We start from the raw sequence: 23,044 nt of genomic DNA on the forward strand, positions 1-23,044 counted from the left end.
AATAACTATATTAATGCGATATAAGATTATCCACAAAGTAGGTTGGTTTTACATAAAGTCTAGCTGTCCCCCCATCATCAGCGACGGCACGTTGGCGTAGTTGGCAGGCCCGCCCGAAAACCCCGAGCCAGGCACCCCTTGGTTTCCTCCAAGCATCGAAGGCGGTTTTTGTGGTGGCTGCTGATGGTGCTGTTGCTGTTGGAGTTGTTGCTGTTGAAGTTGCTGTTGTTGGAGATGTTGTTGATGTTGTTGTTGTTGGAGGTGTTGCGGCTGTTGCTGTTGTTGTTGCTGCTGCTGCTGTTGTTGTTTCATCTGGTTTATCTTCATTTTAAGGTATTGGACAGCCTCGGGGTATAGTTCTTGCAATTTATTATACAACGGCGACAATTCCGCCATATCCGGCGGGGCATTGAGAATAATAGGGAACTTCATCTTGGAGTTGGTGGGGTCACCCTGGTATTTCTCATGGATATACAGCAACACCCCCAAATTGCAGTGGATTCGGCGGGTGTAGTGTTGGTACAGGTCCATTAGTTGTTGCCGTTCGTGGGTTTGCATTTGGCTCAACGCCTTCTGGTTGAGAAATACGCCATTATACACCGAGAGAGCCTTTTTGATGAGATGGGTATTGATCACGAGAAGAAGGGTAGCCCGCTCGCGGTCGACCTCGACCTCCAGCTTCATGATGGGTGTTGCGTATTGTGGCTAGCCTCGGAGCCACGATCACGTGGGGGGGTAATATGCGATTGCGTCGGAAGAACTTTACACCCGTGCAGCAACAGCAGCACAACACTAGGCGGCCACGGCCCGAGTATTCACGGTGTCCCCGCCAACATTTCAAGCTTGGTGACTATGGGCTTCAAGCATAACACACCAAATATATGTCTAATATGACTTAAATGATATACAACAATAATATCGAACAAGTTTCAAATACACTAGAAATTGAAATTCAATCATCACTTAATGGTTATTCAGTGCTGTAAGCTCTATCAACTTATAGTGGTGACCCGGGTGGTAGACAGCGGTGACGTGTGACTTTTTTTTAATCTGCAGGACAGGATTGCGGGATCGCCTCGATCCCCTAAACGACGTGCCACGCCCCCACCAGCGATCGCAAAACTTGATCTAGTTGCGACATGGACGAAAACTACGACGTAATTGTGTTGGGTACCGGTCTTACCGAGTGCATCCTTTCGGGATTGCTTTCGGTTGACGGCAAAAAGGTGTTGCACATCGACCGCCAGGACTTTTACGGTGGGGAACTGGCCTCGCTCAACTTGGAACAATTGTACAAGAAGTTCAAGCCCCTGGGCCAAAAGCCCGAATTGCAAGGCCGTGACCGTGATTGGTGTGTCGACTTGATCCCCAAGTTCCTCATGGCCAACGGGGAATTGACCAACATCTTGGTCCACACCAATGTCACCCGGTACATTGAATTCAAGCAAATTGGTGGTTCTTACGTGTACCGTCTGGGTAAGATCGCCAAGGTTCCTTCCAACGAAAAGGAAGCGCTTTCGCTGTCGTTGATGGGGATCTTTGAAAAGCGCAGAATGCAAAAGTTCTTGATGTTCATTGCTGACTACGATGAAGAGAACGCCCTGACTCACAAGGGCCTCGACTTGGACAAGAACACCATGAACGAGATCTACAACCACTTCGGTCTTGACTCCGGCACCAAGGACTTCATTGGCCACGCCATGGCGTTGTGGTCGAACGACGACTACTTGAACGAGCCTGCTCGTCCCACGTACGAGCGTATCTTGTTGTACACTCAATCGGTGATGAAGTACGGCAAGTCGCCTTACATCTACCCCCTCTACGGTCTCGGTGAATTGCCTCAAGGTTTTGCCCGTTTGTCGGCTATCTATGGGGGTACTTACATGTTGGACACCCCCATTGACGAAATTCTCTACGAAGGTGAAGGCGAAAACAAGAAGTTCGCTGGTGTTGTCACTAAGGAAGGTACCGCTAAGGCACCCATCGTGATTGCCGACCCCACTTACTTCCCTGACCGCGTCAAGAAGACCGGCCAACGCGTGATCCGTGCCATGTGCATCTTGGACCACCCCGTGCCCAACACCAATGACTTGGACTCGGTGCAAATCATCATCCCTCAAAACCAAGTCAACCGGAAGAACGACATCTATATCGCCGTGTTATCGTCGGTGCACTGTGTTGTGCCTAAGGGTTACTACCTTGCCATCATTTCAACCATCATCGAAACTGAAACTCCGCATGTTGAACTTGAACCGGCATTCAAGTTGTTGGGTCCCCGCATCGACACTTTGATGGGCATTGCCGAATTGTACGAACCCAAGGACGACGGTACCAAGCTGGGCATTTTCTTGTCGAAGTCGTACGATGCGTCGTCGCACTTTGAGTCCACCACTGATGATGTCAAGGACTTGTACTTCAGAATCACCGGCTCGCCCTTGGTGTTGAAGCAACGTCCCGCTGAAGAAGAAGAGTTGAATGCGTCCTAAATTTGAAGTATACAAATCATGAATAAACCCACGAATTCCATACACAAATTATTTTATTTTATTTGTTGTACAATATTACTGTAAGGTTTATTTTGCATTTTGCTAATCTTGCATGAGTAGAGAATGTTTAAGGTTGACATTTATAGGGTGCATCTAAGTGCCATCTTGTGACAGCTTTGAAAATGTAAACAAACCTTACAGCGTTCTGGATCACGGTCACCATTGTGTACAAAATACTTATCGTGATGGCAATCATCCTAAAGTCCGGCGCCAATAACAAAATCGCTTCACCTTAACATAGTTACCAATTTGTTCCGTTGTATTAGTCTATAAATATACTCATCCATTAACCTCTTCCTCCCACTATGCTCTTTAGTTATTCTAGGTTCACTTCTTTGCTTCTGTCTTAATCTGTCTCCGCTTAGATTTCCACCAGTCGAAGTCAATAAGGGCTTGCATGCACCCCCATTCGGTGATTTTATTCTGCAACCACACCAAGTTTACGGGCTTGGTCAAGAAATCGTTACACCCTGCCATCAAGGCATTTTGTCGATCGACCGAGGAGTTCAGCGACGCCGTCAACGCGACAATGATTACCGGTGACCGGAAGCGTGAAAGATCGAGACGTTCTTCATCTTTAACTTCGGTTTTGTGGCTGCTAACATCTTGAGCAAACACACCGATGCGGTTGATCTTCTCGAGACGACGGATTTCCTTAGTTGCTTCGATACCCAGCTTCACGGGAAGCTGAATATCCATAAGCACCAAATGGAAACCACCTTTGCGCCACTTGTCAATGGCTTCCTGACCGTTCTTAGCAATTTGGTAATGTATCTTGTGCTTCCGCAAAAATGCACCCAAAATAGCCTGATTAATGGCGTTGTCTTCCACCACTAATACCAGAATTGATGGCAATACTTTATCCTTGTTTGAAAGAGACTTTGACGTTATTGCCTTTTGCGAATGAGTTTTAGTTGAATTAGGGCGAACCGGTTGCGACGCCACCAGCTCCTTCAGCAGGTGTTTCAGCAGAGTTGGAGTACTCAGTGGCAGTGAAAGCGGAGGTGCGCCACGTTGAGCATCCAAGAGCTTTGCATCTTCAGAAGATGGCATCGGTGACAGAGGACGCGGCGATCCGGGTGGCTCTTTGGGTAGCGGTTTGCCCAGCTTATCGAAGCTTTCGTTTTGAGGAAACGCCTCAGGTCGAGGCAGGTCTTGCTTGGCATCGATTTTCCCCGACTCCGGTCGCTTAGTCGGCTCATTAGAAGAATTCAAGGAGAAGTTTCTCGGGAGTAATAACACTGCCAGCAGCAGCAGAGCGGGTGATTGTGGGGGGATGGATTGCGAGCGGCGATGTCCCACCAGGTGTTGTGGTGGTGCCAGCATAGGTGAGTGGCGGGGGTTTGTTGGCAGTCCTCGACTCTCGGGAGCATTAGGATTAGTAGGGATTGGCGAGAGCCGGTGCTGAGGCAGGGTGGCGAACTGAGGCAGTTTGACGTGCTGTGGTTGAGGCGAGTGGAATGGGGGTTTGTTTTGATGGTAAAACACCGCCGCCGCCGCCAGCTTGGGGGCGGGAGGTGCTGGTTGCGGGGCATCCAACGACGACACCTCAATGATAAACGCGTCGGGCATGGCCATGCCGTTAGGGTAGTAAGTATCCAAAATCAGAAATACGTTTTGGTCAGGTTCCAAGTTTATGTAGCGATACAGCTGCGTCGGCGGCTTACCCACCTGAGGGCTCTGAGGCGTCTTACCGTCGGGCAGCACCAGGTTGGGGGTGTCTTCCCGCTTGTGGTGGCGCGAGCTGAAGTCGAGCTTGATGGTGATGTCGGCGGGGTCAAAGTAGCGGCCCAACGTGTTGGGAAACTTGTTGATCACTGCCAATTTCAAGTCGTCGACAATATCAAAATCGTGGACAATGATGGTGGTGGGGGCACCAGGCCCCGTGGCCGTCTTCACCCACACCCGGCGAGTGATCATGGAATCCTGCGGGTAGTTAAAACTGTTGGCGGGCGGCGGGAACGAGAACGTGGGAGTGTAGCTCACCAGGGCCGCCCGCTTCTTTTGAGGAGTGTCGGAGTAGTGCGCCAGCAGCGGGGCGTACATCCCCACTGGCAGCGTTGGGTTATTCATGTAGTAGGGGTTCGCCGCTCCCAGGGGCGGGGCACCCGGGCCCCGGTTGAGGTTCAACAGGGACATGTTGTCGAGGGGGGCGGCGCGAGTGATAGGCGTTTTTTCTCCCTGGCTAGTGCGCTAGAACGATAGCGGGCCGCAACCCTCGAAGATAGTGAATGTGGAGTGGTGGTTTGAGGAAGAGTGTTAGTGGGTGTTTGGTGGGCTAGGCGGTGGCCGTGGGACGCCGTGGGTACATTTATATTTTTTGTTCCTTCATAAGGGGGCTGAGAAGTGTACTAATTTGAGTGAGTGTGTCGTGGGTGTATAGTGGGTGTGTGAGATAACGACTGGACGCACCGAGAACCAAACCCGAGAGGCGAGTGCTCCCCCACTTAACTGTGGAATTTAAGATTAAAATATCATTTTTGAGTGTCCAAGGAAGCCGATGGCCCCGAAATGAACGTGGCCTCGGTTCCATGCATTTCAGGTGAAGCAGTCGAAGTTAGGGGCAAACAGTATGGCGCGTTCGCCAGCCTTGAAAAAGTGATATCATAGCGTCGCGACCAGCCCCCCTCGCACACCGATTCGCGACATCCACAACAAACCTTGCAGGTCACGACAATCCCGTGGTTATTCGGTTATCAGACACTAGCGACAAGTGCTGCCATCAATATCAGTTGAATTAACTTAGGTTCAAGGTTCGAGAGATACCGGGGTAGTTTAGATAGAAGACGGGGGGTTGCCCCTGGGGCTTTGTTGACGCGGCGATTAAGGTTTTCCGGATTGATCGCTGCGTGGGCTCCCGCGCGCTGGCGTCTGCCTCGATAGCATTGATGCGGTGCGGCTAATCTAGTCATATGTATTTCAATAAGCCTAAAACATCTCCCAAAAATAACTGGCGGAAAAGAAGTATACAAAAATAAGTGGTTTTCATTTGACAGGAATAAAATCGTCGACTGCGGTGACGCGCAAGTCGGAATATCGTATAAGGAGGTGTAGAACACGTCTCACTTAGTTGGGGAGAACGTTGGCGAGCTGCTGGCCGACGACGTTACCAGTGTCGTAGTTGCAGATCACGTAGTAGCTGTTGCCTTGGCCTTGGCAGTTCTTGACGGCACAGCCAAGCTTCGAGGCCCCCTTCCACACCACTTGGGTGAAGTGGTCAAAGGTGTTGGAACCGTAGGTGTAGTCCTTGACTTCGTCGTACCAGGCTTGCACGGCGTCGGGGCCCGACTTGTAGCCGACAGCGAGGTTTTCACCGTACTTGCCGCCGGAGTGCTTCAAGTTCATCGAGCAGTCGTAGCCGTTGGCGTAGTTTTGCGCGTACTGGGCGATGGTGTCGTCCCATTGCAAAGCCGGGGCCGAGTGCTTCGATCTGAGCGAGTTGTGGATGTCCAACATCGATTGGGCAAAGTCGTTGGGGCCCTTCGAGTCCGAGGAGCCAGTCGACGAAGGTTGAGGGGCGGCAGACGACGACGAGGTGGTGGTCTGCGGGGCGGCTTGCTTTTGCACGCCCTCGGTGGGTTGCGCTTCCTGGTCGGCTTGCTTAGTAACCAAAGTGGTGGCCGCGTTGTTGTTGTCTTGTTGTTCGGGTTGTTGCGTGGTGGCCGCGTTACCGTTAGCGTAGACGGTGACGGTGACTCTGGCACCGTCGGTCTGCTGGGGTTGTTGGGCCCCTTGGGTGACCCAGTGGATCTGGGTGACGGTTCTAACGGCGGCGGCGTTAGCGAAGGCGAGAGTAGAGGCGATAGCCACGGCAACGGAGAACTTCATTTCGTAAAGATTGGAACGGTTAAAAAGGGTAACCAGGAAGGTTGGAAGGGTGGGGTGAGGGAGTGTGGTAAGGAACGGACGGGTTTAGGGTGTGAACAGGTGGGCCAAGCGCAGTATTTAAATGAGGCACCCGCTCGCTCCACCCAATGGAGAATGCAACCCTAGGATTAGAGCCCCGCGTCGCAGCATGTGCATAGGCGCCATGCGCGGCACGCATACCACGCGCCTCGATATGGCCAAATTCCTAGACCTCGTGCCACGAGCGCTGGGCGACGTTCCACACAAAGGCTCAACACGCCACAAAACCGGCAGTGTCAAAACCATACCAGCCAACGCCTGGAGACGGGTGGCGATGAGGTCGGTTTGAGAGCTAACCTAAAAAACTTCACTTAGTAGCGGCTCGCTGCCGCCACCGTCGTCGTAGAAGGCCATCACCGGCACCGCCCAAGCGTGTTTGTGTGTGATTTTCGTGCCCTTGGCATGAGGGCGATGTGCCGGTGCATGGGGGAGAATTGGCCTAAGCAACGAGAGAATGTTCGCCAAAACGACATTGCGGGATGGGTCAATAGACGCATGGCCCCGCAACCGATGAAAAATCGGTTTTCACTATACGAGTCGAGACCTTTAGTCAATGCCCCAGTGCTCCCACACACCCACAGGGGAACATGCCCGTTGCCCCCCCATATTGCCACTTCATCACCGTGCTTGCCGCAGACGGCCACGTACAGAATAATTCCCCCCTTTGTCGTCCCCCCTTTCTCGCGCGTGCGAAATACGATTGTATACAAATTACCTGCATCGCGGGCTGCTACATAGCGACCGCGGCATCGAGAGATTCGGCAACGGTCTCACTAGGGTCCGGGTAGCGAATATCGTAGTGAGCCTCGACGTCGGCCGCCCACTGGGTGAGGAATGGCTCACGCGACCGCGCGAGCATGTCGAGGTCGCCGACGACGCAAAGGTGGCGCTTGGCCCGGGTGATGGCGACGTTAAGCCTCCTTTGATCCCGCAAGAACCCCACCTCACCCTGGCTATTACTGCGTACTAACAGCATGATGATCACCTCTTTCTCCCGCCCCTGAAACCCATCGACAGTGGAAATTTCCACCCCTTGTGCGGCGGCGGGCACCAGCCGTCGCAACCTCTGCACCTGGGCGTTGTAGGGACTAATAATGCCGATGTCGGTGGCAGCGACCCCTGCCTGTAGTAGTTCGCCAACGTGGTTCCACACCACAACCGCCTCCATCTCGTTATACTTAGACCCCGTCGACATCGCCAGGTCGTCCTCTACTCTCTCCTCAAAGTCGCCGCCTTGAGTGTCGTACCATACGAGAACCGGCACATGGTCAAAAGTGATATTTTCCACACTGCTGTCGGCCCTGAGCTTGCCATCGTACAATGTGGTCGAGGGAAACTCCATGATGCGTCGATTCATGCGGTACTGCACGTCCAACAACTTTCGGTATTGGTCGCCGCCAATCGTCATGAGCCGGTCGAAAAGCGTCGTTTCTAACGCCTTAGCCAGCTTCACCGTCGGCGGAAGTTGTTGGTTGTCTCCCGCGATCACTAACCGTTTGCACCCGAGATGGTTGACAAGTGGTACCCAGCACTGCGGCTCTAACAGCTGCGACACCTCATCGATGATGATAGTGTCAAACAATGGCAGGTCGGGGCCCAAGTGCAATGCGTCGTTTTTGTACAAGCTGGTGAGCTCGTAGGCAGCGGCGCCGTGGAGGGTGCTCACCACCACTTTGGCGTGGGTGATGAGATCGCTCACCACCGACTTCTCTCGGGCCCGCATCTCTCGCTTAAGCTCTTTGAGCTCGCCGTATAACTGGCGCCGCTCGCTATACTTCTTACACTTACGGATCTGGCCCCAGGTACTAGTAATTTCGTTGGCAATATCCACTAAAAGCTCGCGGTTATCGCCGCCGCCGGTGCTGCTCAGCAACACATCCAACGAGTGGCGGAGGTTCTGCTCCAAGAGGCGGGCGGGATGGCCGATACGGATGATTTTTTCGTCATTTTGCTTTTGTTTCTTTTTCAGTGCCCGGCGGGTCTTCGTCAGCGCCGACGTCGGCGCTGCCTCTAGATTGCCCGAAAGCCGTTCTAAAATCGTGTCCACCGATATGTTCAGGGGACCACACACAAGCACTCGTTCCCCTTTAGCCACTAGTTGCTTGATGAGCTCGATCACCGTGTAGGTTTTACCCGTGCCTGGGGGCCCATGGATGATGGTGATGGGCGATCTCAAAGCGAAATCTACTGCATCCTGTTGCAGCTGGTTAAGATGGGGGTTGAAAAATACTGGGGGTTGTGTCAGCGGAGGCGGCGGCGTAAATTGGCTCTCACCAAGCACAAGCCGGATGACATCAGGCTTGTCGGTATCCCGGAGCTCGGAGAGTTTATTCATTGCTGTCGTCATCCGTCGGTAGGTGACACTGTTGGCGACTTTAGCCATCCAGCAGCGCACGTCGTCGTTGACCTCGGCCCCTTCGTCATCAGTAGACACCACCACCATTGTCGGGGTAATCTTGACCACCACCGCGGTAAAATCAATCACTTTGTCGCCGTGGTTGCTCACTTTGACTATATCTCCCGTCCGGATGAGGCCCGGCTCGATCCCTTTATCTTTCACCGCCAGATCAAGCTCAAACTCCATCACGGTCTTGCCCCCCAACCCTGTTCGTGTACTGGCCAACACTAAGTTGGTTATAGCTAAACCAAGCCGGGCAAGCTTCTTAGGGGGATAGTTTTTGAGGTAGGCCTCGGCATCGTCGGTGTCGGCCTTCTGTTCCTCCTCAATCGCTCGTTTGAATCGGTCCACCAACTGGTCCATGATGGGTGAGTGCGGCTCGCTACTGTTTGGGGTAAAGTCTACCAGCGATAAAAAATGACTACAAACTAACTGACATAGGAGTGGGTGGTATTACTGAACTATTTACTGGATCTCTCTCGTCTCGGTGAAGTCGGCGACGTCCCGCCCCGTCTGGCTCTTCAACAACTCGTTGGCCTTGCGTTCGGCCATGTCCAACATCAAGTTTCTCTGCTTGAAGTAGCCCAGCATTCTCAACAACAGCACCGTATAGTCGTACCCCCGTTCGCCGATGGCCAAGTAGTTGCCAAACCACCGGCGGATGTCGACCGAGCTGAAGTGACTGGTGTCGAAAACAAGGCCGGTGTTGCGGTGGACCGCCGCCAAAATGATCAGCACTAGCACGAGGTCAAACCCGTAGTGTACCAAGCTCTTTATCTGGTGATTAGTATCGTTATTGGTGTCCCCATACTGGCTCAACAAAAACTTACCCCCATGGCGATGTTGTGTACCGATCCCTACTGTCCTGCACTGCGACAATGATCTTTGTCGCATCTGAAATTTCCTGGAAATACAGGCGGGCACTTTTCGGCGAGGCGATATTTCCCGAGGCTAACCTTGGCTTAAGGGGTTTAAGGGCGGCTACAAGTGTAAGTGTAAATTACGGGCTGGTTTAGTTCACTGGTGTTTGACCTCCTAACCGTTTAACCACTGGTGTGTCCCGATCGGTGCGTCGCCGAACCTAATTTCGAATATCACAGGGGTGGCAAATAGAAAGCAATTCACAGGGGTAAGATTAAGTGGGCTTACGGATACGGCAGATAGCCCAGGAAAGTGCCGTTGTTACGCATGCTATGGCAATTTACTGCAGCCTATCCCATGGGTTGCGGCTTAATTACGACAAATGGTTTATGCATGTAATTAAATTATTTCGGCCTGAGGGTCTAGATAGTGATCCATATGCAAATTAATTTTTCAAATTACGAGGCTTTTTCGCTCGCCTCGCCCCGGACTCGTTTCACCACGCGGTCAATGTCACCATTGGCCCAATCTCTCACCCGCTTGGTTGCTCCCATGCCAAACCTTAACATAATTTTTTCAAGGTTGAGCTGGAGCTGCTCGTCAAACACGTTGGCCGACGGATGAATCTGCAGTTCAAGCCAGCCTAAACCTGCGTACCGGGTGACAAGTACGTCGATGCCCTGGTCGATTTGTTGGATTCTGGCAATAAGCTCAAGGATGAGCAGCTTGATTCTCATCGAAGCATACGGTGACTGGTATAAGGTGAGACACCACTCGATGACCCCAATATTTCTCACAAGCATGACATCATCAGAGGAGACCATCCCTTCGCGAATCGTTTGAAGAAGCCACGACACTTGCTTATAGTAGTTGTCTTCTTCATCACTGGACAGAGTCGCTCCCGCTTTGGCAATGAGCAGGAACAACGGCACGTCACGCGAAGTGATCTTGGGATGACCAAGGACAAATCTGTACGTTGGCTCGTACATAAAGTGGCCGGGGTTTGAGAGGAGCTGACCAAACTGAGCGTAAATGTACCAGTTGAGATGGGGGATCTTCGTAGCATATTCTTGTTGAAGAGTGTACAAGATATTGGACAAGTAGATGACGTAGACTCTGTTATCCTTAGCTTCTTTACCATCCTTGGCGTCGTTAGCTTCTCTGGCGTCTTTGGCGTCACCCTCATGGTTCAACGACCGCACCATACCGCCAACAATGGGAGCAGCCAACTCACGCAAGTTATCGTAGCCCATAGCCATTACCAATAGCGGCAACACTTCGGCAGCCACCATTTTACTGATATCGAATTTGACTTCATCACCATTGACTTTGACAAGCTCGTCATTGTTAATGATGATCAGAAGCAAAAACTCAAGATCATAAATAGAGTCATTATACGATCCAATCATCGGCTCCTGGCGAGCATGAGCAGTATTTTGGAAGAACAACTTGGAAAGCAGCACCACAAGTCCCAGCTTTCCTTTCGTAATTAATCTCGGTTCGTCCAAGCCGTACTCTTTCTGATCGTTAGAGGTGGTCTCACTCAATTCCCACTCAATCACCCCATCGATCCAAGATTGAGAAAGTTTCCCTTCCACCGATTTAAGCACTTCCTTGAGCAAAACATCCTCACGTCTAGTGGTACCCAAGTATAATAGCAATACCTGTTCTTGGAATAAAGGAGTAGCACACTTGCTGGCACCCTTCAGGTAGAGCGTAGAGATGATTTCCGCACAAAGTTCCCGGCACTTGGCATTCGCAGAATTGGGCAATTCATGAAGAGGCATGCTTTGGTTGGTGATGAAGATCTGAAGTACTTTCTCATAAGCCATTGACGAGGTTCCCAATTCGATAACTCTCGATGCAAAGTCAAGGTACTTTTCATGCTTGACCCATTCCTTGTGGGCACCAAACACTTCGAGTTGAGTATTGATAATTGCTGTAGGGACAACCCTCCACAAATCAGAACCGAGAGCACTCTTCAAAGCCAACAAAAAGTCGTCAAATGACTCGGGAATCGTCGAGCACTCAGCGTAAACTTTTGTAATGTAGAGCATACATTTGTGAAGCCATTTACGACCCTCAGCAGAATCGGAATACCGGTTCTTCAATGCCTCCACAAATTGTGGACAAAATCCATAAATGTCATTCTGCTTGGCCACAGCGTCAAGCAAGCGTGTGGTATCAACATTACGACGATTCAACACGGTAAGAGACTGTTTCCATTGCGTCAAGTTTTTGGGGTCATCAATCATAGCAAAGGCATGCTTCTCTGCCTCGTTCAGGAAGGTTTCGGGAAGCTCAGACACGATACTCGCCACGTATACCATCAATTCTGGGTCAGTGACATTCTTAGTAACATATTCCAAGGCCTGTTCACGAAGAGAAGCATCGGGCGAAGTGATGAAAGCAGCAATTAACAGTGGGTCAATGACCATTTTGGAATCAAGATTGGTGAATTCGACTAAACCTTCAGCAACTAACTTTGCGGCAATGTCCTTGTTGTCAAGATTATTGAACCATTGTTGATCCACAGAGATTTTTCTCTTGACCAATTCTATGGCCAAGTCATCATCAACGACTTGATCTTGGAGCAACTGTTTGAGCTCCTTATCAGTCAACACCCAAGCAAACCCAGAAACCTCTTGTGACTTCATGACCAACTTGTTAGCGTAAGTCTCAGTTGGCTTGCCATTAGTTGTCGCAAATAGTAACTCATTTATAAGGTCCCGCTTCAACTTATTTTTCCAAGTCTTTTCGTAGAACTTAGGACTATTCAAAACATAGTTTCTGAGAGCGGCATCGTTCACTGCCAAAAAGTAGTCACACATCATCTTAAATACAGCCACGATGACTTGCGTGTCTTGTTCCTCAATGAAGCGGAGTAAACCAAGGCCAAACTCATACTTGCTGATAATACGCTTCTTCTCCAAAGCTGAAAGTTTCGATTTGAGTTTGGAACTCAAAATTAACAGGCTGAACGAATCGTTGTCTTCATTATTCAGAACAAATTTCAAAGAGACGTCATACTCTTGTGCCAACTCTTTCAAATCTTGTTCACGCTCCCCAATCACCACTAAGTTTTGCAAGAAATTGCTCAACCAGGACAAAAGAAGTGGCTTGTTTGTAGACTTGTCGAGAGCAAACTTAAATTGTTCAACAATCACCACGGCGAAAAGAGCGACCCCATTGTGCTTTTGTGCCATGTCGAGATACTTGTAAGACGTTTTCATGGCTCGAGAGATCAGCTCGTCAAGAAGATTCCACACATCATCAGACTCCACATTCTTAACGGACCGAATAAGAGCCGCAATCAGCAGCTCTATAAGGGTTTCCTTGAAAAGAATGGTGTTTTCCACAAGCTTGTTCAAGATAGACTCAGCTCGGCCGTCAGCATTATGACTGCTAAGTTTCACGAGTGAAGTGAAAAAGGAGTTTCTATCCTTCAGAGAAATCCACCACTTGAGCTCTTGATCTCGGTCTTGAGCTGCTAAAATCTGAAGATACACATCAAGTAAAACAAAATCAAAGTTCAGCGTTTGCTTATCATTGATCCCGGCAGTAGCTAATTTGAAAATCGCAGCTTTCGGAGCTTGAGGGACAGTATATAACTGTTCGTAGTAATTCATGATCTTGAGTAAAGTAAGCTTAGTTACCTTAGGTACGGACTCAGCATTGTACAACTCGAGAATTTTGGTGATATCAGGAAGATTTTGGAAGGTCAACTCCACAAGTTCCTGTCGAGGGCACACTTCAAGCTTCAAAACACGCTCTAATTTCTGGAGAGTGTACATCACTAAGTTCAATGCAAATTGATTGATCATGGGTGTAGGAGAGGTCAAACACTTCGTAAAAGCCTGTTTCGAAAGCGGTGCCAATGCAATGGTTTCGGCCAATTTTCGTGAGTCGGCATCACCTGTAAGTGCTATTTCCAACTGGAGAATGTTGGTGTACAAGAGAGTGTGGCCGATCCACCACAGTGACAATGAAGGGTCATGGTAACCACCACCGTTTTGCACCATCCAATTCATGTACGGACCAAGCAATTCGATTTGGTGACGCTTCAAAATCTCAATGACAAGTTGATGCTGACTGTATTGCTCCCAGGGCTTGAGTGCTGTGAGCAAAACATATATGAGGTTGTTGAACACCTTGAACTTTTTCTTATTAATCTCCATCTCCACGCCACCTTCGTTCTGCCATAACTGAGCTGGCAGGACTGCAAACGCCAATCCAGCTTTGGGGTCAGTGGCCATCTTGGTCAAAAGTTCAGTCAACTTGTCGGCAAATGCTTTATCGAGACGGGGGTATAATTGAACAATCTTGTGCATAAAGTTCTCATTAAGAATCTTACACTTGCTTGCTCGTTTCATTGAGTTTTCATCAAGAATCTTGTCATTGATAAACTCAAAAATAATTTGAAGCGTCGCCTCGTTATCACTATCTGCCATGTGCTTCCAGAAGGCGTTCATGATCTTGTGACTCTGGATCAAGAGGTCGCTGCGATGAATGGATCCAATTGTACCCATAAGCAGAGTCCAAAAAACAATGAAGTTGTGTCTGATTGAAACTTCTTCCTTACCCACGGGCTGAATACCAAGTTTACTCGAAGATACAAGCAACTTTGGGAGGGCCGCTAAGTTGAAGTCGAATGAGTTCAAAAGATCGTTAGCACAGATCGAGTCAAATTTGACTGCTTGAGATAAAAATTTAAGCATCAGATTGATCACGGCAAACCGATTATTTGAAAGAGCCCGGTAAACGTATTTGGAGTAGTTGTCCATGAGATCGCGGTAATATTGAATAACCTGAGGCCGTTGCTCAACCATTGGAGCGTGGAGATCGTGGAACTCATCACCGATCTTACCTGATACTGCATTGATCATATAGCCAAGACGGGCGAGTTTGTAGGTCATCTCCTGGAAGTTCTGGTGGTCATTGGTGCTGCCAAAGTATGACCAGCTCGACAATAGCCGGGGGAGTTGGCCTTTCTTTATGAACGCTGGTAGGTTGCGGGGCTCCTCGAGGACTTTAGAGAATTCCACGAGAAGCTCCCCGCTTTGATAACCCAGCAGCAGTGTCATAATTGCAGGACTTGGGGATATCGCAGGAGATGTATCAGTGTCGCGATGACATCGCGTGCGCGGGCTCATATCAGGAACACAGTCAACACTGCGACGAGAAAGTTAAAAAGTACTAAAGTTGACAATTTATCAATTTATCAATTTATCATTTAATGAGACTAACTGTTGATGAGAGAGGCGTTGTACTTGTGGGTGTTGTAATCCCAGTAGAAAGTGAGCTCTCTGGGAACACCATTATCCAAGGCACAATCGCGGGCATAATCAATCTTACCAATTTGATCGTCCAAGTACTTCTTGTAGTCGTCCAAGTGACAAGAGAAACCGGGGCCATCTTGACACGAGGGGATCGGGTACACGGCATCGTTGATGACGAACCGCACGTAGTTGTCACCACCACAGTTCAAACGCTCGATGTAGACACGAGCCCCCATGGGGACGATTTCCGCAATCCGGTAGGGACTAGGGAATACCACCTTGTTGACGTCCAAGTCTTCCTTGGGGTCAACAATGTTGAGTGACGAAAGCATCAACTCCACGTCGGTGTCGTGAGTGAACGACACATAGATCTGATTGGTGGAGGTGGTGTTCTCCAAAAGCTTCAAGCTGGCCTTAGCCATTTCCGAACCCCGAACCGGGGCAATCAGGTTACCTCTACCTAACGAGTAGTAGTTGCCAATGTCACCACGGTACAGCTCTCTGATCCATTCCTCGGTGGTGAAGATCTCACAAGTGGGGCCCCAGCCTCTCACGTTGATTTCAAACCCACACATACGCATCAACAGCGACACTTGGGACTTGGTGATGCTCAAGCCGGGGTTATCGTTTTGCCAGCGTGTGATAATCTTGTCAAGGTACGACGTGTCATACTTGTCGATCTGAGCGTCGTTGGTGTTGTCCTTGTTGCAGTGAGGGGTCAATGAGTTGGCACCCATCTTCGAGGATTCGTCGACAATGACGAACTCGGCATTCGCCAAGTTGTCATCATCAAGCAACCCCTTGGCGAATTCCTTACCGGAGTAGAAGCACCGACCCAGGTTCAGCGAGAACACGGGGAACTTGATATCCTTAGGCAACAAGTGGCCGTACTTCTTACGGAAAGCCTGACCGTGGAGGTGTTCATCGTCAAGCCCGAGGTAAGGCGAGTTGGCGTTGTTTTTGTCGGTTTCCTTTTCGTAGTAGTCCTGGTTGGTGACGAAGTATTGGTAGTTGTTGAAGAATTCGAGATCACCTTTCAAATCACCGTGGTCTTTTCTGTAGTCCTTCATAAGCTGAACGATCGTTTCAAACCGTTTACCGTCTTTCTTAGAAGGGAATCTTTCACCATGACGACTCATAAGCTGGACGTGTTCCACCTGACATTGAGCCGGGGGGTTGGGATCAATGCCAAACCCGCGGTTCTGTTTGTAGGGACCCGAACCCCCTAAGAAGTTGATGACATTGTACTGTTCATTGGCAACCTGTTGAGGGGTGGCGATGCCGTCCGAATTATCCAAGAGGAAGAGCCCGTGGTGGAGGGCTCTGGAGTAAGCCTTTAAACTGACCATTGTTTTTTAAGCATTGAAAGTGGGAATGGTTATCGCATTATATCTCCGTCTACCTCCCCACGTGGAGGGAGGTCGGGGTTAATCATCGAGCCGTAACTAAACAATATCGACCATATACTTGCTCACAAACACAAGGAGAACGATCGGCGTCGCTTGCAGTCCACGTGGCAGCTGCCGTCAGCGTTGGCACCTCAACGTCGCCGGGGGTCACCTCATAGTGGTAGTAGTAGGGCCCCGCGCTGCCTTCAAAGTAGTGAATGCTACGCTTGACGTCGATTGCAGTCGAGTCAATGGTAGGTTTTAGGCGCTTGCGAATCCGCAACGGTCGTACCGTCTCGTATGCCGCAGGGTCGTAGCGGGACAAGCGGCACGCAGGTTCACACAATGACGGTTGATCCTGGCTCAACGCGTCGAGCACCGCATCAATGTACCCCCACACGCTGTGGTAACCAGGGATATTCCACAACGCGGGAGAGAGAATGGATATAGCACGACGCATTCAAGGTTTTGGTGGGTTTAGTTGTCATTGAGGTGACCTATATGACTTTCAGTTTGATCTGGCTAAAAAACGAGGCGTCCAGATCAATAGGAGATTTTCCGGGAAGTCCAAATTTGTCGCTATGCATGCTTCACGAAAACAAGTCACAATATCAGCAACCAGCCGTCAACTTGCCTTAGCCGACATCAGGCTTCGACGCGCGTCTAATTTCTCCGCAACTACGCGTGAGTCTGCAACATATGGGGCAAGTTGACTCGGGGGTATACGGCCAATGACCACAAAACCACGAGCCAGCATTGTTCTACCCACGTTGTCCATCAATTATTATTGTAATATTCGTCTATGATACACTATGATACAGTTTCGGGTTCTTTGTTGGTAGAACCTTTCACGTTGACGGCTAACGCGTCAAAGATCGACTTCAATTCCGGCGACGCCAGCTTGACAAACGGCAATTCGAAGAAGCCAAAGTCTTCATTTTTGATAAGCTCAGTAAAGACAATGGTCAACCCCCACGGGTGAGGCTTGGCGGCGATGCGACGCTCCAATAACACCCGGGTAATTATCTCCTGGATCTCCAACTTGACCTCGGGCGACAGCCAGCTTTGACTCGACAGGAAAAAGTAAAGAATGATGCCGATGAACCAGTGGGTATGGCAGTTGGGGTAGCGCAACTGGTTGGCAATGGCATTGACCATGTGGAACTTGAATTCATCCAGACCAAAGTTCATCAAGTCCACAAGCAACGCCACTTGGGACGACTTGGGGTTGAAGCGAGAGCTCAGCAGAGGCAACTTCTCGGTGACCGCCAGAATGCCCACGTGCAATACAAGCGCATTAATAAGCTTGATGTTGTAATGAACAACCTCGTGAGTGCCCATGTCATGCACATCCTTAGGGTGGTTGAGCTTGATTCCGGCATAGATATTGCGCATCAACGTGGGTGCCGGGATTCTCAAGTAGGTCTCAACAGGCTTCTTGAGACCGACCTTGATCAAGTCTTCCATCGGTTTATAGTTCACAACCGGAGCATCGTTGATGCCCGCCAAACGCTCGACCTTCAATCCCAGCGTGAACGGATCGGGCATCGTCACCAGCTTCGGGGCAGCACTCAAAATGATGTTGCGTAACTGCACAAACCCACGAGGCAATCCCAGCACTAATTGATAGTGACATTCAACTAAAAACTCGGGGTAGTCATGAGCAATACCAATGAGGATGCGGCTAATCGCCTTGAAAATCACCAGCGTGATGTCGTGGTTGAAATCCTTAGCATACACCGTTTGGAACTTCATCACCGCCGTCAAAAACTTGACGACAACGGGGTAACCCTTGGCGTCTTCGAGTTCCAAAAGCTTCGGCAAAAGCATGCGGTGGGCAATAAGGGAAATCCAAGCAAAAGTAAACCCAGGGAAAATGATCGGCTGGAGACCCACAAGTACATCACCAATGTAAGTGTAGAAATCAGCATCAATGGCAGAAGTCGCGTCGGCATCGTAAATCAGCGCATCCGCCCACGTCGACAAGATCGAAGAGAACAAGCGGAAGAACGCTCTTTCGTTCCAAGGAGTCAGCAGAGTCGTGGTTGATGAAGTAGACGCGCCACCAGCAGCAGCTTCTGCTTCATGCGAAGCAACGAAATCTTGTACAACAACCGCCATCATCTTGGTGAAAAAGTCAACTGCATGAGATTTGTCAATGAGCGAAAGTTCCACCATCAATACGGCGAGAGCGTCAATCGCAAGATATTGCTCGTGCAAAGTACGCACCCTGATTTCGTGTTCAAAAGCAAACAGAGTCATTGAGATATCGAGAGCCGCCCGCACAAGGGTCACCAAAGCCTTGGGGGTTGTCAAGATACCTTGGCTCACTAACTGGGTGATGAATTCCCGCTTCAACGCCGGCGTGTGTTGCGGGTGGTTCACAAGCTTATTCCATTCGACAAACACATACCCCAATTGAGTGTACATGTCTGAGCCCAGGAAAGGGTTCATCTTCGTCAGTAAGCGCTCAAGAATGGCGTCTCTCTTTTGTACAGCTTCGGCATCGTCGCCATCGTATTCTTTCAACGCCTTAATGGTAAGAGCAAACTCCAGGCGCAAAGCCACAGGGCGTTCGTCTTCGGGACAGTCACCACCAAACAATTCAAGCAACAAGTCGGCGGCAAACTTCACCACCACCGACAGTTTAGTTTCAGTAATAAGCTTGCCAATCAGAGCATCAAGCTTAGAGGGAGCCACAAGTTGAACCTTGAGCAACAGGTAAATAACAGGAACGTTAAACTTACGTTGGTCGCTCAGATGCACAAGCCACCACGTAACATCCTTGGCAGTCAGGGGCGAGTATTCACATAACTTGTCGAGAATCACCACGTAAATCTCAGTCGCCATGGGATTTTCGTGCGATTGGGTAAACAAACAGTTAACAGCGTATTGGGCAGCTTTAAGCAAAAGCTCAGGGAACTTGAGGGCGTTACTTTGCGCTACCGTGAGTGCTTGAGTAAGAGCACCCATGATCGGATGGGTAACGGGTAAGTCCACGAGTTTGGTTTCTTGCGTTTCAGCCAACAAGGCAATGGCCTTATCGCAGCCTTGAGTGATGGCACCAAACAACTGATCGAACGAGTCTTCAGGCACTGCCGCCGCCAGCTCAGGAACCACGGGAGCAACTACGGGCGCCGGAGCCGCCAAGGGAGCACCAGTAGCAGCGGAGGGAGGCACCGCCCCAGGCACAGAGGGCAAAGCAGAAGTAGCAGCAGCAGCAGCAGCAGCAGCTTGCGGGTCCTTAACGAACCCGAATTGCTCATAAATGGCCATTTGCAGAGACAGAATACCTTCACGAGGCAACCCCAAAGGAGCCGGCAACAGGAAAGCATATTCGGCCACACCTTCATCAGCGTAAGGTTCGCCGCGGTGCTTTTGTTGATGTTCCTCACGAGCAGCCACCATTTGGTGCATGCGTTCATCAATCAATTCAACGGTGTTGTCCAAGGCAATCTTGGCAACAATCTCAACACAAAGACCAACGTTAGCTTGAATGGCTTGATTTAATTCAGCTGCGGGGAAGTCCTGGGGGTTGGTGGTACCCATCAATTGAATCATGGTGGCCTCAATAGTTTCAGCCAACAACTTGCGACCCAGACACAACACCATAGCGTGAGTCAATTGCTGGGCCATGGTCTGGTAGGCCTTACGCAATTTTTGGGGGTCGCCTTCGGTAGCAAAATCTTTAGCCACAAGAGCATGAGTAGTAGTAAGCACGGCCTCCAGTACACGGTTCAAAATGGGGACCGCGCATTCACGAACAGCACGGGCCAACAGAGCTTGGAATGCCCGACGTAAGTTGGCGTGCTGAGTGAAAATGGTGTTGCCAGCAAGATTGGAGAACAGCGTATCGTATTGAGGCACTTGCTGTCTCGGTTGCTGCACGTACTGTTGTTGCAACTGTTGCTGTTGTTGGCGAAGTTGCTGCTGTTGAGCCACCCATTGCTGTTGTTGACGGACCTGCTGTTGTTGAGCCGCCAATTGCTGTTGTAAGTGGGCCGGCATTTGGTTGTCGAAAAGAGAAAGACGGCCCATATCTCCAGCAAGCAGAACCACGGGCTCCTGGCCAAACAATTGAGGCAAGGCCTGCGAGTTGTGAGATCTGATTAACGTCAGCGGCTCCACATCGCTAATTTTGAGCTTGAACAGATTGAGCAACACTTCGATTTCAAACTTGAGGTTAAGCTTCAAATCGGCACATTCGTACAACTCCGCCAAGACCTTGAGAATACCTTCAGTCCAAGGATTGGGAGGTCTGAAAATCTTCGAGTGCTGAGCTTGATCCAAAATCTTACATACGAAGGGGATAACCACAGGCAACAGTTGGTGGTGGTAAGCTTCCACAAGAAGATACTTCACCGCCAAATGGTCACGCAAGAGAGCAGTGTCATGAGCCAAAGTCAACTTACCAAGCCAAGCACCCAAATTCTTGAGGTGAGTTTTGTCATTAGCACCCGGTGATGACGCCGTCAATAATGCCAACACACTCTTCAACGTCACAGAGATAACCCAACGGTAAAACTGAGGGTTTTCCAAAGAAAAAACCAACAGAGCGTACATGTCGTGATTGTTTGGTTCTAATTGGGCCCGGTCGTCCACGAGATACGTAGCAAACCACAGCGAAAATTGAGGCTTCAACAACTCTTTGATCTCGTTCAACTTAATATTATCCCCCGTCATATTATTGACGTAGAACAACAACTTGTCCTTGACCTGCTCAGAAGGGGTTTCCTGGGGCGTGCCCGGCACCAGCACTCTTCCCACCAGCTGGTACTTAGGACCTTCCTGCGTCGGTTGAGGTGTAGTAGGTTGCGGTTGAGTGGCAGCACCGCAGGGAATACCATTCAGAGCATCCTTCACGATCTGGTACATCTTAGCATGGTTGTGCAACAGCTGACACTCGAGCAAATGCTTACAATAAATAGGGTACTCATGCAATCTCAGCTTGAAGTTGTACAACAGTTGCACAGCAAACTTGAACAAGTGAGAGTCAACCGGTTGATTGCACAGTTCCCAAATAAAGTTGAGAGCCACCGTAAGAGTTGTACCGGTGATCAAGTCCTTTTCGAGCAAGGCACCAAAAAGAAGCGACGTCAGCGCTAATGCAGAAAGGGGGTACTCGGAGAAGAAACGGTACTCATCGAGCAACAGGTGAATCATGCATGCAAATACGTCCTGCTTATGCGGATCGTCACTCAGTTTGAACTGGATCAACATGTCAACCACTTCCTTGATTTCAACCTCCTTGTTGTACATCTTTGAGTAGTATGACTTCATCTCCTGTTCGACAGAAGGAGGGAACAGCGGCAGCGCTTGAGCGTTGGCCAAAATTGCCTGGTCATGACCATTGCCGAAGTTGATGAGTCGCGGGTAAGTTGTAAGCAACAATAATTGCAAATTCTTGAGGCGTTCCGCGTCGATAAGACCGTTCAGAGTCTTCAACTTTTCGAGCAAATAGAACACTGTGGGAATAGCGAGCATGGGTTGAGGCCCCTTGTCGTAATCCATATGAGCATGCTCATCAACAATATCAGCTAAAGCGCTGAAAGAAGCTTGACGCTCGGCTTCGGGCAAATCACGGCTGGTGCGGGCGTCAATCACCAGTTGATAATCGTAACCAAAGTGAGACAGTTCCACAGCAACCTTCATTGCTAAAGCAGCGTAATTCGACGAGAGGTGCTTCAACCAAGTGTCCAATAAGCCCGTGACCGACGACATCGCTTTGACGATAGTGATGGCAGCTCCAAGGTGAGGGCGCTGGCTAAGATACAGCGTGGCCTTTTGCAAAAGTAAAGGCTGGTCCAACTCATTGAACTTGGCCACAACAGCATTAAGAGCGGCCAGGTCTTGGTCAAGAAGGGTGGCAAAGAACCGGTCAATGATTTGATTGAGGAATTGCAGCTTTTCGACAATGGTAAGAGCGGCCACGAGAAGATACTCGGGGAAGGTAGCGAAATCGCGCTCGAACTCTTGAGGGGGTAACCTATTAGCCACAGTTAACTCAAGCTTACCGATGTTGACAAACTGCAAAATTGACGGCGGCCCGACATTTTCTTCGAAACATTTGGTGATATTCTTCAGTGCGCAAACGTCGAATCCGCCCTCTTGAGGGTTCATCGTATGCAAAGCGTACAACAACTGCAGGCTGAAGTACCACTCAAAACTGAGGAAGAAGTCAATGATGCCAGGCTTGAAATCAAGTGCCAGGAACAAGAGTGTGAACAGAGGTGCCAGCGGTACCGTTTGCCGCCTCATCAGGTCGAACAACAACTCTTGTAAATGAGTGAAAACGGCGTACCAATTGACGGTAGCCTTCTGATCATGCTCTTTGAAACAGGCTTGAAGTTGTGCACCACGTGCGTTAGCTTCGGGTAACAGCTGGGCGCCACGGCCAAACATGGTACCCAAACCTTGCAGGTTAGGCACTAATACTTCCAGCAAAATTAGAGCGATGGATTGGTCAACCTCATTAGGCTTTATTTGTAAAAGCAGCAGCAACAACTTTTCCGGCAAAAGATGTTCGGGGCCGATTTCGAGTAATAATTGTTTGAATGACATGCCTAAAATTTTTTGGTAAAACTTCGAGATTGGGTCGATGTTCAGCTTAAACGCTTTCGAGCTCAGAAGTGCCAAAAGTTTGTGGATAAAAGGGAAGTTGTCAGT

General features: G+C 49.8%; 9 protein-coding genes across 9 annotated transcripts; 1 reads left to right on the forward strand and 8 right to left on the reverse strand. All coding sequences in view use genetic code 12, as the record gives it.

Moving 5' to 3' along the window:
* Nucleotides 1–48: 48 nt before the first annotated feature.
* On the reverse strand, nt 49–684 carry DIURU_003809 (uncharacterized protein; the record flags this gene model as incomplete). Its single annotated transcript, XM_034156612.1, has 1 exon — nt 49–684. One exon carries the CDS (start codon nt 682–684, stop codon nt 49–51), a length of 636 nt encoding a protein of 211 aa, XP_034011386.1.
* A 455-nt stretch (nt 685–1,139) lies between these two features.
* Nucleotides 1,140–2,486, forward strand: GDI1 (Gdi1p; the record flags this gene model as incomplete). Its single annotated transcript, XM_034156614.1, has 1 exon — nt 1,140–2,486. One exon carries the CDS (start codon nt 1,140–1,142, stop codon nt 2,484–2,486), a length of 1,347 nt encoding a protein of 448 aa, XP_034011387.1.
* Nucleotides 2,487–2,873: 387 nt separating this feature from the next.
* On the reverse strand, nt 2,874–4,685 carry SSK1 (mitogen-activated protein kinase kinase kinase; the record flags this gene model as incomplete). The annotated part of the gene is made up of 1 exon (XM_034156615.1): nt 2,874–4,685. One exon carries the CDS (start codon nt 4,683–4,685, stop codon nt 2,874–2,876), a length of 1,812 nt encoding a protein of 603 aa, XP_034011388.1.
* A 927-nt stretch (nt 4,686–5,612) lies between these two features.
* On the reverse strand, nt 5,613–6,374 carry DIURU_003812 (uncharacterized protein; the record flags this gene model as incomplete). Its single annotated transcript, XM_034156616.1, has 1 exon — nt 5,613–6,374. One exon carries the CDS (start codon nt 6,372–6,374, stop codon nt 5,613–5,615), a length of 762 nt encoding a protein of 253 aa, XP_034011389.1.
* Nucleotides 6,375–7,182: 808 nt separating this feature from the next.
* On the reverse strand, nt 7,183–9,213 carry DIURU_003813 (ATP-dependent 5'-3' DNA helicase; the record flags this gene model as incomplete). Its single annotated transcript, XM_034156617.1, has 1 exon — nt 7,183–9,213. The coding sequence occupies one exon, from the start codon at nt 9,211–9,213 to the stop codon at nt 7,183–7,185; it is 2,031 nt and encodes a 676-aa protein (XP_034011390.1).
* A 102-nt stretch (nt 9,214–9,315) lies between these two features.
* DIURU_003814 (uncharacterized protein) lies at nt 9,316–9,744 on the reverse strand (the record flags this gene model as incomplete). The annotated part of the gene is made up of 1 exon (XM_034156618.1): nt 9,316–9,744. One exon carries the CDS (start codon nt 9,742–9,744, stop codon nt 9,316–9,318), a length of 429 nt encoding a protein of 142 aa, XP_034011391.1.
* A 425-nt stretch (nt 9,745–10,169) lies between these two features.
* On the reverse strand, nt 10,170–14,627 carry DIURU_003815 (uncharacterized protein; the record flags this gene model as incomplete). Its single annotated transcript, XM_034156619.1, has 1 exon — nt 10,170–14,627. The coding sequence occupies one exon, from the start codon at nt 14,625–14,627 to the stop codon at nt 10,170–10,172; it is 4,458 nt and encodes a 1,485-aa protein (XP_034011392.1).
* A 326-nt stretch (nt 14,628–14,953) lies between these two features.
* Nucleotides 14,954–16,339, reverse strand: DIURU_003816 (histidine phosphatase family protein; the record flags this gene model as incomplete). The annotated part of the gene is made up of 1 exon (XM_034156620.1): nt 14,954–16,339. The coding sequence occupies one exon, from the start codon at nt 16,337–16,339 to the stop codon at nt 14,954–14,956; it is 1,386 nt and encodes a 461-aa protein (XP_034011393.1).
* An 849-nt stretch (nt 16,340–17,188) lies between these two features.
* CDC39 (CCR4-NOT core subunit) lies at nt 17,189–22,939 on the reverse strand (the record flags this gene model as incomplete). The annotated part of the gene is made up of 1 exon (XM_034156621.1): nt 17,189–22,939. The coding sequence occupies one exon, from the start codon at nt 22,937–22,939 to the stop codon at nt 17,189–17,191; it is 5,751 nt and encodes a 1,916-aa protein (XP_034011394.1).
* Nucleotides 22,940–23,044: the final 105 nt, after the last annotated feature.

This window comes from Diutina rugosa (assembly GCF_008704595.1).
Source record: "Diutina rugosa strain CBS 613 chromosome Unknown scaffold20_size193122, whole genome shotgun sequence".
In the NCBI taxonomy this organism is placed as follows: domain Eukaryota; kingdom Fungi; phylum Ascomycota; class Pichiomycetes; order Serinales; family Debaryomycetaceae; genus Diutina; species Diutina rugosa.